The sequence below is a fragment of the Leptonychotes weddellii genome, chromosome 3, assembly GCF_054177405.1.
Source record: "Leptonychotes weddellii isolate Sample4059 chromosome 3, ASM5417740v2, whole genome shotgun sequence".
Classification (NCBI taxonomy): Eukaryota; Metazoa; Chordata; class Mammalia; order Carnivora; family Phocidae; genus Leptonychotes; species Leptonychotes weddellii.
The window spans coordinates 148,692,459-148,704,822 of NC_138371.1; the positions used below are offsets into that span (position 1 = coordinate 148,692,459).

A 12,364-nucleotide genomic window follows, 5' to 3' on the forward strand; every position below is an offset into this window, starting at 1 on the left:
TTTTTTTTTTTAAAGATTTTATTTATTTATTTGAGAGAGAGAGAATGAGAGACAGAGAGCACGAGAGGGAAGAGGGCAGAGGGAGAAGCAGACCCCCTGCTGAGCAGGGAGCCCGATGTGGGACTCGATCCCGGGACTCCAGGATCATGACCTGAGCCGAAGGCAGTCGCTTAACCAACTGAGCCACCCAGGCGCCCTAGCTCATCTCTATATTAAAAAAAAAAAAAAAAGACGTTAGTACATGATGTTTGTAACATCACAGAGAAGAATAATAAGGCTGCATGAGGAGCCGTGTGTGCTTTGTCACCTGCATACGGGTGTGTACAACAAGACTAGGGAAATAGTCCAATTCTCACACATCCATATATGTTTGTTTCTAGAAAATCACTGAAGGATGGATATCAGAATATCTCTGGAAAATACATACAAACTGTTTATTCGACTTCAGATAGGTAAGTATGTCTATATTTCCACACCTAAAAGTATATATACACACATACTTACATGCACATATGTACACTTATATATACATATGTGTGTATATATACTTCCATTATAATATATATTTTATGTATTTTAGTGTATATGTATATATGCATATATATACTTTCACATATAATATATATTTTATATCCACATCTGATATATTTTTATTATATATATAACATTGAAATATGTGATTCTTGTTGTCCATTGTACTTAGAGACGGCGTCCTGATGGTGATTGTTATATATGTGTACGAATGGAACAACATACAACAACCTCTGCATCCAGGAATTAATTCTTTGGCTTCCTGTGTGTTGCTGCTCTCTGATTTTGATGTACTTGATGTACTTCATTCCAGTAGAGTTTTGCATGCTTTCCAGCTATCTCCCAGGCCAGCTCCTCTGCTGTTGCTGATTCCCAGGAGTCCCTGTTAATGCCACATTTTTAGCGTCTAGGCTCCATTGCATCACTTGACTGTGCCCTCAACCCTCCCTCCTTGTGGTTTTCCAGAGCCAGCTTACCTTACAAACAGCTGCGTGGATATGCTGCTATGATGCACTCTGGGCCCACACTCACTTCTCAAGACAGGGGTTATAATGCATATCAAGTTAGTTCTGGGAAACGGACACCAGGCTCTTGCTGTTGGTGATCCTTTTTTACCATTTAATGTTCAGTGAGGCACATAGGTGATGCTCATGAGAATATAGCCTGCAGATTTCCAGTGGACAAAATGAAAATAATTAGCATTTCAACCCAACCACTGGAAACAAGCTGTAATGCAAAGGTACAATGTTTTATGGATGGTGTTTCTTTATAACAGAGGCAGGACATATGACTTATTGAGGGTGAGGGCATATCTTATTTTTATGCCCAGCCTCAGCTTGTAATGCAGTGTTTGGCAACTAACAGGTACTCAGTAAATGTTTTCAGAAAAAATAAACTAATGCTCTGTTTGCTAAGAAAAACACGGATGGGCCAGGCATCAAAATTATATCCTCTTTCTGTCAATTTTATAAGATCTTGTAGTACCAGGGATCTTTAAGTTACACTTCCTTGAGGGATAAAGTCATCTGTGCAAGCATTAAAGCTACAAACACTGTCTAGATAACTAAAAACAAACTAACAAATAAAAAACAGAGCTTTTTTTCATAATGCTTTGAAAAAGGTCTTTGATTAACAGTATGATCTTAATAAGGACAACACCAACATCAGAGCTGTCCCTGGGCTCATGTTGTTACTGTTAACTTAAGGAAGGAAAACATTCTTCACAGAAGTATTGCTCTTAATATGAAGAATTTCAGTTCTGTTACTCAAGTGGTCCTTGAAATTTTTCTTAGTCATCAGAGCAAAAGTCAATTCTCTGTAAGACCAGTCAAGCAACTTTTTTTTGCTGATTATTGTGTAAAATTAACTAAATTCCCAGAGTTCTTATCTAAGTATTTCAATCCCATTTAAAGTGGCTTCACATTTTACAGGATAAAGACTAATTCCTTTGCACAATTACTTATGGGCCTTTAAAACCTGCTCCTGCTGAATATTGACTGGTGTTTAATCACTCCAGATACTCTCTTGGGTACATCCTGTTCACTCTGCATGGAATTCCTCTCCCCTGCCCCTCTGCACCTCACCGAGCTCACCTTGAAAGCTCCTCTGTCTTCAAGCTTTAACTCATGTGGCACTTTTTCCAACAAGGCTTCCCTGACTCCACGCCGGGGAAGAGTTGCTTCGTTGGCCATGCTCTCCTAATTCTCTCCATGTATCCGTAATATGCTGTGATCATCGAATCATACACTTGGCTGCCCTCATGGAAGGAAGGAGACCATCTCACTCTTCTTTATATTCCCAGCTCTTCCCTCAGTGCCTCTACAATGGAAGCAGAGTAGAGAGTGCCTGTTTTCTACTCTTGAAGCGCTTACAGTCTTACATGGGAAATTTAAGTGTGTGTGCACACATGCATGTATATATATGAATTATGCATAGGAAAGTATTTGCCAGGAATATGTAAGGAAGTACCTTTAGAGTTAATTGAAAGAGGAAAATATTTATTGATATATATATATAAGGACTTGGAAGAAGGTGTTAGAATGACTAAAAGTATAAAACCAGACAAGTTTCATCTGCTTGAATCTCATCTACCTCCTCCTTCCATCTGTTTTTCTCTCCTCTCTGCTTCTAGTCCTGGGCTTGATCCTAGGATCAAGGCTCCTGGGCACGACTAGTTCACTTTCCCACAGGGAGCCCAATAGTCTTCATGGGCAGGCCTAGGGTAGCCCAGGGACTCTGGGTCCACACTGCCTCACTCAAATCCTGCCCCTGCCACTCAATTGTCTGCATGACCTAGCAAATTTCTTACCCTTCTAAGCCTCAGTTTCTTCTTCTGTAAAATGATGTAAAAATAGTCGTACCTGCTTCTCAGACATGTTGTGAAAAATAAATGAGTTTATATGAGCCATGTGCGTGGGAAGCACACTGCCTGTATAAAGTATATTAGCACTATATAAGCATTGGCTATTTTAAAAAAATATTTATTTATTTTAGAGAGAGCACGCACGAGAGGGGGAGGGGTGAAGGGGAGGGGGAGGGGTGAAGGGGAGGGGGAAGGGTGAAGGGGAGGGACAGAGGGAGTCAGGCAGACTCCACGCTGAGAATGGAGCCTGATGTGGGGCTCAATCTCATGACCCTGAGATCGTGGCATGAGCCAACACCAAGAGTCGGATGTTTAACCGCCCGAGCTACCCAGGCGCCCCAGTATTGGGTATTTTTCTTTTACCACCCCATTGTGTGCCCTACTGTGGAAATTTCAGGCCTGCTGCTCACACCCTGAAACTAATAAACTTTGCAAGGTGCTACTTAAGACAGTTCTAATACCTTCCCAAAGGAAAAGAATCACAGAGCTGTTGGCCGTTCATGGGGTGATAGCGTGACTTTTTGGACTTGCTGATCATATCTGTGGTTCATTTGTTATTGAACATTATTTTTCCAAAATAAAAAACAAAACTCTCTTTTCCTCATCAAATTTGTGGAGGGGTTATATCTTGTTGGAGAACATAAATTTTGTCATGAAAGCTAGCCCTGTAATTCTGAGTCTTAAAAGACACCAAGGGATTATACGCAGTTATAGGGGAGCATTCTGGGGACTCTAGACCCTAGAGTCTGGGGTACCACGGACCCATCATTTGTGAACTTACCAAAACACTTTTGAGTGGATTTGTATTGTTGTCCTATTGAATGTTTTGAGAGCTAAAATTTTATATTAATCTACAGTATAATTTTTCTATGATATATGCAAATTAATAATTCAAAACCCTCTTCTAGCTTCAAGGGGTACTCATGACCTAGTTCAATTAGGAAACTGTGAACATCTTTGCCCTGCCCAGATGCACCCTTGATTGCTAATGAATTAATAGTTTGAGACTTTCCTTCATGTTAATTCTTTGATATTATTTTGAGGTAACTAGAAGAATCAGTTCTATTAATAGAACAAGTAAGTCCCCAACTTTCCTTGATTTTCATACGATTTCCTAAAGTATCAACAAAATTAACATGTCATTTCCACATGACTTTATGGGGAATACGTCCATCACTTGCATGATGACAAATTTATTTGTAATTGCTTACATCCCTGTAGGTCTGTCATTGAAAGAGGTGTGTGTACTTATTGCCGGAAACCTTTGGGCACAGAAACAAAAATGATTTTAGATGAATTACAAATGTGCTGCCATTCCACTTGCTTCAAGGTAAGGATATGTATATTGCAGTTAATGAAATATAGACCTGCATAATGATGACTAGGATAAAAATAATTGTTTAATGAAATACACGAGATGAAGTTAAAGCCTTCGGAAATAATCTAATCCACATTAAGAATATACTACTTAAATATTTCTCAGAGTTCAGCCTGAACCTCAAAGGTTTATAATTACTATCTTGGCTTTGGGCTTAGAGTTGATTACTGACACATTTATTACTCTTACCCTAGAGATTTAAATCTGTAAAAATATAAATACTTGTTCTCTTTATAAAAGTTTTTGTAACATTTTAATGAATCATGCATTGCATAAAAAAATCGCGAAATCCAAAAAGAAAAAGAAATTGTTGAGAAGAAAGCTAGCAGCTTTTTCCATGAGGCGTGAAATCAGGACTGATAGGCTTTAACAATAGTTGAAAGTCAGTCTGCTTTTGAGAACATGATTAGTTATAACTAACTGTGGCTGAAGTATAATAAAAATAAAGCTTACATAGTAGAATGCTTCAGTCTGTGGTCATACGCCATTTCTCTTACTTCTCACAGTAATATTGAATAGGTTAACATGACAGTTGTTGGTGTAACTGGTTGAGCACTGAACTGGGAATCTGAAGGCCTGAGTACGAGTTCTAACTTCCACTAACTGTGGCTCATTTTGGACCAGTTAGCTTGGCTTCAGTTTCCTTCTCTGTAAAATGAGGTAGCTGACTAGACTAGTGGTTCTCAACTCTTGGCTGTACGTTATAATCATCTGGGAGCAATTAGGAGAAAAATAGAATGCTTGGGACCGGCCCTGATTAAATAAAAAAATCTCAAAGATGATTCCTGGGCATTGGTATTTTTAAAAGCTCCTTAGATAAGCTCTAAGGGCAACCAATTTAAGAATCATTTGCTTAAATCCAAGGGTCCTTCCTGTGCTGACATTCTGTGGTTGATATAAATTACCTAATGCAGTCAAGTACATGTAATACTTTGACAACTGATTGCTTCTCCTTCAATTAGCTTCAGACAGTGACACACAGCAATCAGATATATGATGCCTCGTTTTGAGAAAAAAATCCAATTTTAGGCCATAATTTATAGAATTCCATATAAAATAAATGTGAAAATTGCACAATTACTTATAAGAAAATGAAATTTCCTTTTAGTTATGAAAATTTACTCAATAAAACAAAAGTTAGTCCATAGCTCTTTATTTAAAGTTATTATGCAGAAAACTTTTTTTTTTAAAAAAAAGGTTTTATTTATTTGACAGAGAGAAAGACAGCCAGAGAGGGAACACAAGCAGGGGGAGTGGGAGAGGGAGAAGCAGGCTTCCCGCGGAGCAGGGAGCCTGATGCGGGGCTCGATCCCAGGACCCTGGGATCATGACCTGAGCCGAAGGCAGACGCTTAACGACTGAGCCACCCAGGCACCCCAGAAAACTTTTTAAAATAAGATAATTCTCACAATTATTTCTTTTGGTAAATAATAATTTCCATTTATTATATTTTGGATGATTTATTTCCATTTTCGATTTAATTATAAAATACTACTGAGGATAAAAATGTCCCCACAGTCCTCGGAAAAGATGTATTACTCTTATAGTCATGATAATAGAGAACCACCTGGACTTGTTTAAACGTATTGAATTGATCAGTGACAATTTGCTTCAATGAACTCACCTCTGAAAGCCATCCAGTGACAGCCTCATGCTTGGAAGTCAGCCATTCAGCAGTGAACTTGTTTCCAAAGAACACAGGTCAACCCTTTTCTGCCTCCATAACAAACACAACACAAAACAAACTGTTCCCTAAAGCCTATGTAATAGCAGAGGTCTGTTTTGTCCAGTCAGACTGTAATTGGACAACATAACTCCCCCTTAGTAAGCAAACAAATATGCTTTGTGTTTTTGTTTGCGATATCGAGTAGTGATCTTATCCTTGGCATAACCAATTTTTGAAAATTTGTATCTACTCTATTGTGAGTTAAGTAGAAGCTTCAGTGCTATATATGCCCTGAAATGCACATTTTCAGAGTAGAGAGATGTTGTGAGAATTTATTTGAAAAGTTCAACATTAGGGTCCTGGACAAGTACATTCTCGCTTTCCCTGTGGGTTCTCTTTCACCTGAGTGTTGCTATGTAGGATGGTACTGAATGAATCGAAAGGGCTTTTCTATCCTGTTACACTAAGAATCTAGACTTCATATATAATGTGTATAAACTTCATATACTGTTTTTTTCTTTAGTGTGAAATATGCAAGCGGCCTTTGGAAAACCTACAGGCAGGTGACAGTATTTGGATTTATAGACAGACAATACACTGTGAACCTTGCTACTCTAAAGTAATGGGTAAGTGTTAAGCTCTTTAAGAAATGATCACTTTTACTAATATTAATGAGCACTTAATATTGTTGAAATGCAGGATTTCAATAAAGTTAAAAATATTTTATTAATTACACTTAAGAATTCAGCTGAAGGTAGTTATACTATCATAGTATTTTAAGGCATAAAATCAGTCAACATATATGATTGTCTCCTGATATCAGGCCAGGCATAATACAACTAAGTAAAGAGGTCACTTATTTTGGAAAGTTTTTTATTTTTTCTAAACAAAAATAAAGATCTTCTTTGCTCAAATAATTGTTTGAAGTCCATTTCTGTGAATGACCTTTTATATTTGCACTGAAGTATACTTTTGTATCTAATTTGGTTACTACGCTAAATGCTTTTCAATGTTATCTTTAAATGGAAAGTTTAGAGCTAGTTCTATATAATTCTATATTAAGTATAGCATCTAAGTATTTTTTATGAGCTCTTAATTGACATAAATGATATGAGCAGAAAACACTAAGGACTTGCATTTTAAACTTACTTTCTTTAAGCAGTGTAAAAACTTCAAAAGTTGATCTAAAAGTTATGCACAAAGTACACTAAGTTAGCAAAATAAAATCCTATGAAACTTGATTAGTTTTTAATAGCCAGTATCAGGATTTTATTTTTAATTTAATGATACGTAGATAGAATAACCGAGATGATATTGGATAGCAGGTCAACAGTACTATGTGAGGGCAAGTTCCCTGATGTCTTACTGGCGTGGCAAATAAAAGAGGAGCATGTGCAGTTCTTACATGGGATCCAAAATACGGAATTTAATGACAAATGTGTGACATTAATGAGGTACTGGGAGGCTGCATCTGGAAAATGCTCTGAGAAATACGCAGAAACCTACGTTCCATCAGGCTGCAGTATCAATTACAAGAACAAACCTAATTATATTCATACTTGGCTTTCTATTTTCTGCTTTCCCCAGCCAGTTCCCATATTCCATTTTCTTCCTAATTTAGCAGCCTTATTATGATCCAGTATTATATCAAAGGCCTTGGTGTGCATGGTGGCACTCTCAAACTTTCAGTCTTCTAGAAATCCATGAAACAGCTTAGGAGATATGATTACCAAAAGACTCAGAGATCTTTGTGTCTTCCTCCCTGTCTAGGTGCACTCCATATGCATTGCCTATTTTATAGTACATACTGGTTGGCAAGACTCGACTCTCAGGCATCTCATAAGTACAAGTACCAGGCATTGGTAACTTTGTGTTTATGGCATCTGACCCAAAGCCATAGTGATGAATGCAGTAGAAAGAAAAAGTAAAATGCCTCACCCACCACTACCCCATTGATGAATAGTTATTTAAAATTGTTTAATTACAGGCTTATGTATGTACTGAAGTTGTATTTCTAACTGTTATTTTCTTTAAAATTTTCAGCAAAGTGGATTCAATAATTCTGGCACATGGAAATCAAGAGAAAAGTGTTCATTAGGAAGTTAAATTTTATTTTAAGAATATGTCATCTAAAAAAGCTTTTACACTGAAGATTGACCCTTGTATACAACTAACAATTCTGCTATTGCATAAATAGTCTAATTGCCTTCAATAAGGTCATATACATAAAGGAAGCCATCTGGTATCTGGCTAGATTTAGCCATGAAAAATTCAAGTGGTTCCAGTTACCAATGTCGAAGGGATGATGCTTCTGATGGCAGTGAGCTGTGTCAACCCTAACTAGGTCCATCTCTGCTCCGTAAGTGGGCTGCACATCGTGGTTGCCGTTATAGACAAGTTTCCTTTTCTCCCATCTTTGTTTCCCTAAGGATTTGTATTTACAGATACTGTTGACATCCTGACAAACTGTCAAAAAAGCAAGATATATTTCTTTTATGCTCAAAAGAAATGTTGATAGAAATTTTTTTATGAAGTTTGGCAGAAAGATGTTTCATATAAAGTTGTATGAACCTCAGAGGATCACTTGACCCTTCCATACAAAATGATTGGCCCCCAATCTGCTCCCCAGATTTTCTGATTCTAAAGCAAGTGTTGTTTTCTCTTTAAAAGCATATTTGAATATGTGTTTGTTAAGCATATTGAACTAAATAGTACATCTAACCAATTTAATGTTATCCTTCAGTTTGCCACAGATATAATTTTTATAGAATGTTTTAAAAACAGAAACATGGATTTATGAGTAATGGGTAAAATTATACATGATGTGTATAGTTTACATATTATAAGTTGTTAGATTTTCTTTGCATGCATTTCAAAATCCAAGTATATGAATAATCTCTGAGAAATAATGGTTGTGGATTACAAAGACATGTTCTTTTGCTTGTCGCATCTACTCATATTACATAGCACTTTACAGTTGCAGACAGCTTATAAATAAAAATAAAATGAACTACCAGTTACACAGAACCTTTTTGTGGAGTGTTAGTTTCATTCACTGATATCGATGTTGTCAATTACAGAGATCATAATTTTGTATATTCTATGCCATGCTGGTTAATGTAATTCTTTAACTACTTTAGCTATAGCTTTTATTTTATTATTATTTTTTTGAGAGAGAAGAGTAGTGGGGGAGGGGCAGGGGGAGAGAGAGAATCCCAAGCAGGTTCCACGGCCAGTGCAGATCCCGACACAGAGCTCCATCTCAAGACTCTGAGACCATGACCTGAGCCAAAATCAAGGGTGGGTTGTTTAACTGACTGAGCCACCCAGGCACCATATAGCTTTTATTTTTAAAGAGCTTTTTCTTGAGGAATTGAAAATTCAATAATCATATATGAGGAACTAGTATTATTGTGAGAAATTGAATATAAACTATTTTATATGCACATAGCAACTGCTTTCTCAAAGGAAGGCATACAGAATATTGAAGAGAGGGCGGAATTTTAGGGAAGCTTAAGGTAGTTGTGAAAAACTGACATCAACTAGGGAGATTAAATGATCATCATGTATTTTCCAAATGTTGATAAATTTAAAGAATTATTCTTCTGTGTAATGATTTCAAGAATCTGTTCCTTTTAGAGACTGGTCTGCAAAGCGTTAAGTACAAAACGCTTATCAAAATACAGCAATGTATAATTGTCCTATGGAGGGGAAGCCAGAAAAAACAATTAATAATAATTGGATATTCATTAATTCATGCCTGATGAGAAGCAGTGGTAATTGAGCCATATGTTTTATTGTTCTTTTATTACATGCTAACAGAGTGGATCAAAAGAAAGAATTTTCTTAGGGTTGGAATTTGTGGCAGAAAAGGACTGATGGAAGAGTATCCCTCCCTTTTATATGAAGTGTATTAACATCTCAATGCATTTGTAGTAATTAAAAATCATTTGAATATCATTTTAGAAGTATTCTACTTTTTAATGCTTCATTTAAAAAAATTTAAAAGGAACATATTTCTCACTTTTCTGTAGCTGTTTAATGGACCCTTTCTTCTATAATAATGTATTAAATTAAACCAAAAGCTGTTGTAAAAATGGAATAAATACAGAGTGGGAAAGCAGGGCTTCCAATTCACTAAGACCACTTCATTATGTCTGGGTTTATTTGTACCATCAGAATACAGATTTCTAAGACAATTTGGAAGATCACGTTTTTTTTTTTTTTTGCAGCCAATTAATTATGTTATTACTGGCATACTTTTCCTGGGCACAATCGCCTAAATCTCAGAATACCAGGTCCTGAATTCTATTGCTAATTAAGAGATACCTCTAAAAAGAATGGCTGCAACATGACAATATCCTTCTAAAAAAGAAAAGTGGAAGAAATACAATCATCTCAGAAATCGGATTTGTTAAGATAGTATTCTTTCTTTTAATAAGGCTAAGAAATAAAAATGTAGTCAAGAAGTAATTTGTACACCCTAATTGACTGCACCCACTCCTGTCCTTAGATAAGGGTGCTGAGATATGGTCCAACGCTCACTGTCACTGCGGTCTCTGACTTGTTTACTACCATAGAAAATCATGAGTGTTTGGAATGTTTTCCTATTCAGCTTGATTCAGAGCTCTACCAAAACAAGCGACTGTTTGGTCTACATTATGGCAAACTAACAATGCCGATGTTGGTTTTTATTTTTGTGTGTGTGTCCTACTGAATTTACTGGTTATTTTGTTACAAAGTAAATAAGCTGGTATTAGAGTTCCACCTATTCTTAAGTACTCAGCATTCCCCAGGGGCACCCATAAATATCTCTGTTAACTTGGGGCATGCCCTTTCCCCCGTGGGCCTAGTCACTACTTAAAATATGAGATTTAGGGGTGCCTGGCTGGCCAAGTCAGTGGATCATTTGATTCTTGATCTTGGGTTTGTGAGTTCAAGCCCTACATTGGAGATAGAGTTTACCTAATAAAAAAAAAATTTTTTTAATAAAAATAAAATGTGAGATTTAGAATGCTTGCAACATGTACCCACCAGCTCCAACATTGCACGGATCTGTGAATCTATTCCTGCTGCTTACCCCATTCTGAGATGATCTCTTTCTTTAGATACCTAGGGGTTGTTGAATGTTTTATGTCTTTATTTTTTCTTTTTGCCTTTTGACCCTCTGCACACATATCTCCCACCCCCACCCCAACCCTTGCCTATGATAACCACCAATCTGTTCTCCATATCTATGAACTTGTTTTTGTGGTTGGTGGTGGTGGTTTTGGGTGTTTTTTGTTAGGTTTTTTTTTTTTTTTTTTAGATTTTATTTATTTATTTGAGAGAGAGAGAAGGCAGGTGAGAGGAAGAGGGAGAGAGAATCTGAAGCAGATTCCTCACTGAACACAGAGCCAATGTGGGGCTCGATTCCACAACCTTGAGATCATGACCTGAGCCAAAACCAAGGTTTGGACACTTAAGAGATTGAGTCACCCAGGCACTCCTTCTTTTTGTTTTTTTAAGACTCCATATATAAAAGAGATCATACTGTGTCGTTCTCTATCTGACTTACTACACTTAGCATGGACCTTAAGTTTCATCTGTGTTGTTGCAAATCACATTTTCATTTTCTTTGAATAAACACCAAGAAGTGGAATTGCTGGATTATAGAGTAGCTCTATTTTTACTTATTTATTTATTTGTTTGTTTGTTCGTTTATTTGTTTACTATTTTAGAGAGAGGGAGTGTGAGTAGGGGAGGGGCAAAGGGAAAGGGAGAGAGAATCTCAAGCAGACTCTCCACTGAGCACAGAGGCTGATGCAGGGCTCGATCTTACGACCCTGAGATCATGACCTGAGCTGAAACCAAGAGTCAGATGCTTAACCAACTGAGCCACCCAGGTGCCCCTACAGGGTAGTTTTATTTTTATTTTTTTAGAAGATTTTATTTATTTATTTGAGAGAGAGAGAGAGAGAGAGCAAGCAGTGGGAGAGAGATAGAAGGAGAGGGAAAAAAAAACTCAAGCAGACTCCATGCTGAGTGTGGAGCCTGCCACAGGGTTTGATCTCATTGCTGAGATCACAATCTGAGCTGAAACCAAGAGTTGGACACTTAACCAACTGCACCATTCAGGTGCTCCTATTTTTAATTTTTTGAGGAGCCTCCATACTGTTTTCCACAGTGGCTACCCCAATTTACATTCCCACCAACAGGGGTGTTTTCTCCACAGCCTCACCAATATTCGTTATTTCTTTTCTTCCTGATAATGGTCATTCTACCAGGTGTGAGGTGATATCTCATTGTGGTTATCTGGTGTATAGAAAAGCAGAAGATTTTTTTGTATCAATTCTGTATCCTATGACTTTACTGAATGAGTTTATTAGTTCGAACAGTTTTTTGGGGAGTTGTTTTGTTTGTTTGTTTTTTTAGTTCTAACATTTTT

The 12,364-nt window shown here is 37.0% G+C and overlaps 1 protein-coding gene across 7 annotated transcripts in view; it reads left to right on the forward strand.

Annotated features, from left to right (window-relative positions):
* SCEL (sciellin) overlaps positions 1-8,964 on the forward strand; it is a 732,032-nt gene extending 723,068 nt beyond the window's left edge. For all 7 annotated transcript variants that reach the window (XM_081815076.1, XM_081815074.1, XM_081815071.1 and 4 more), the window contains 4 exons: positions 381-452; positions 4,115-4,223; positions 6,461-6,563; positions 7,981-8,964. In XM_081815076.1, coding sequence (XP_081671202.1) covers positions 381-452; positions 4,115-4,223; positions 6,461-6,563; positions 7,981-7,997 — 301 coding nt within the window. In that variant the 3' untranslated portion in view covers positions 7,998-8,964. The remainder of the gene's footprint in view (positions 1-380; positions 453-4,114; positions 4,224-6,460; positions 6,564-7,980) is intronic.
* The last annotated feature ends 3,400 nt before the right edge of the window (positions 8,965-12,364 follow it).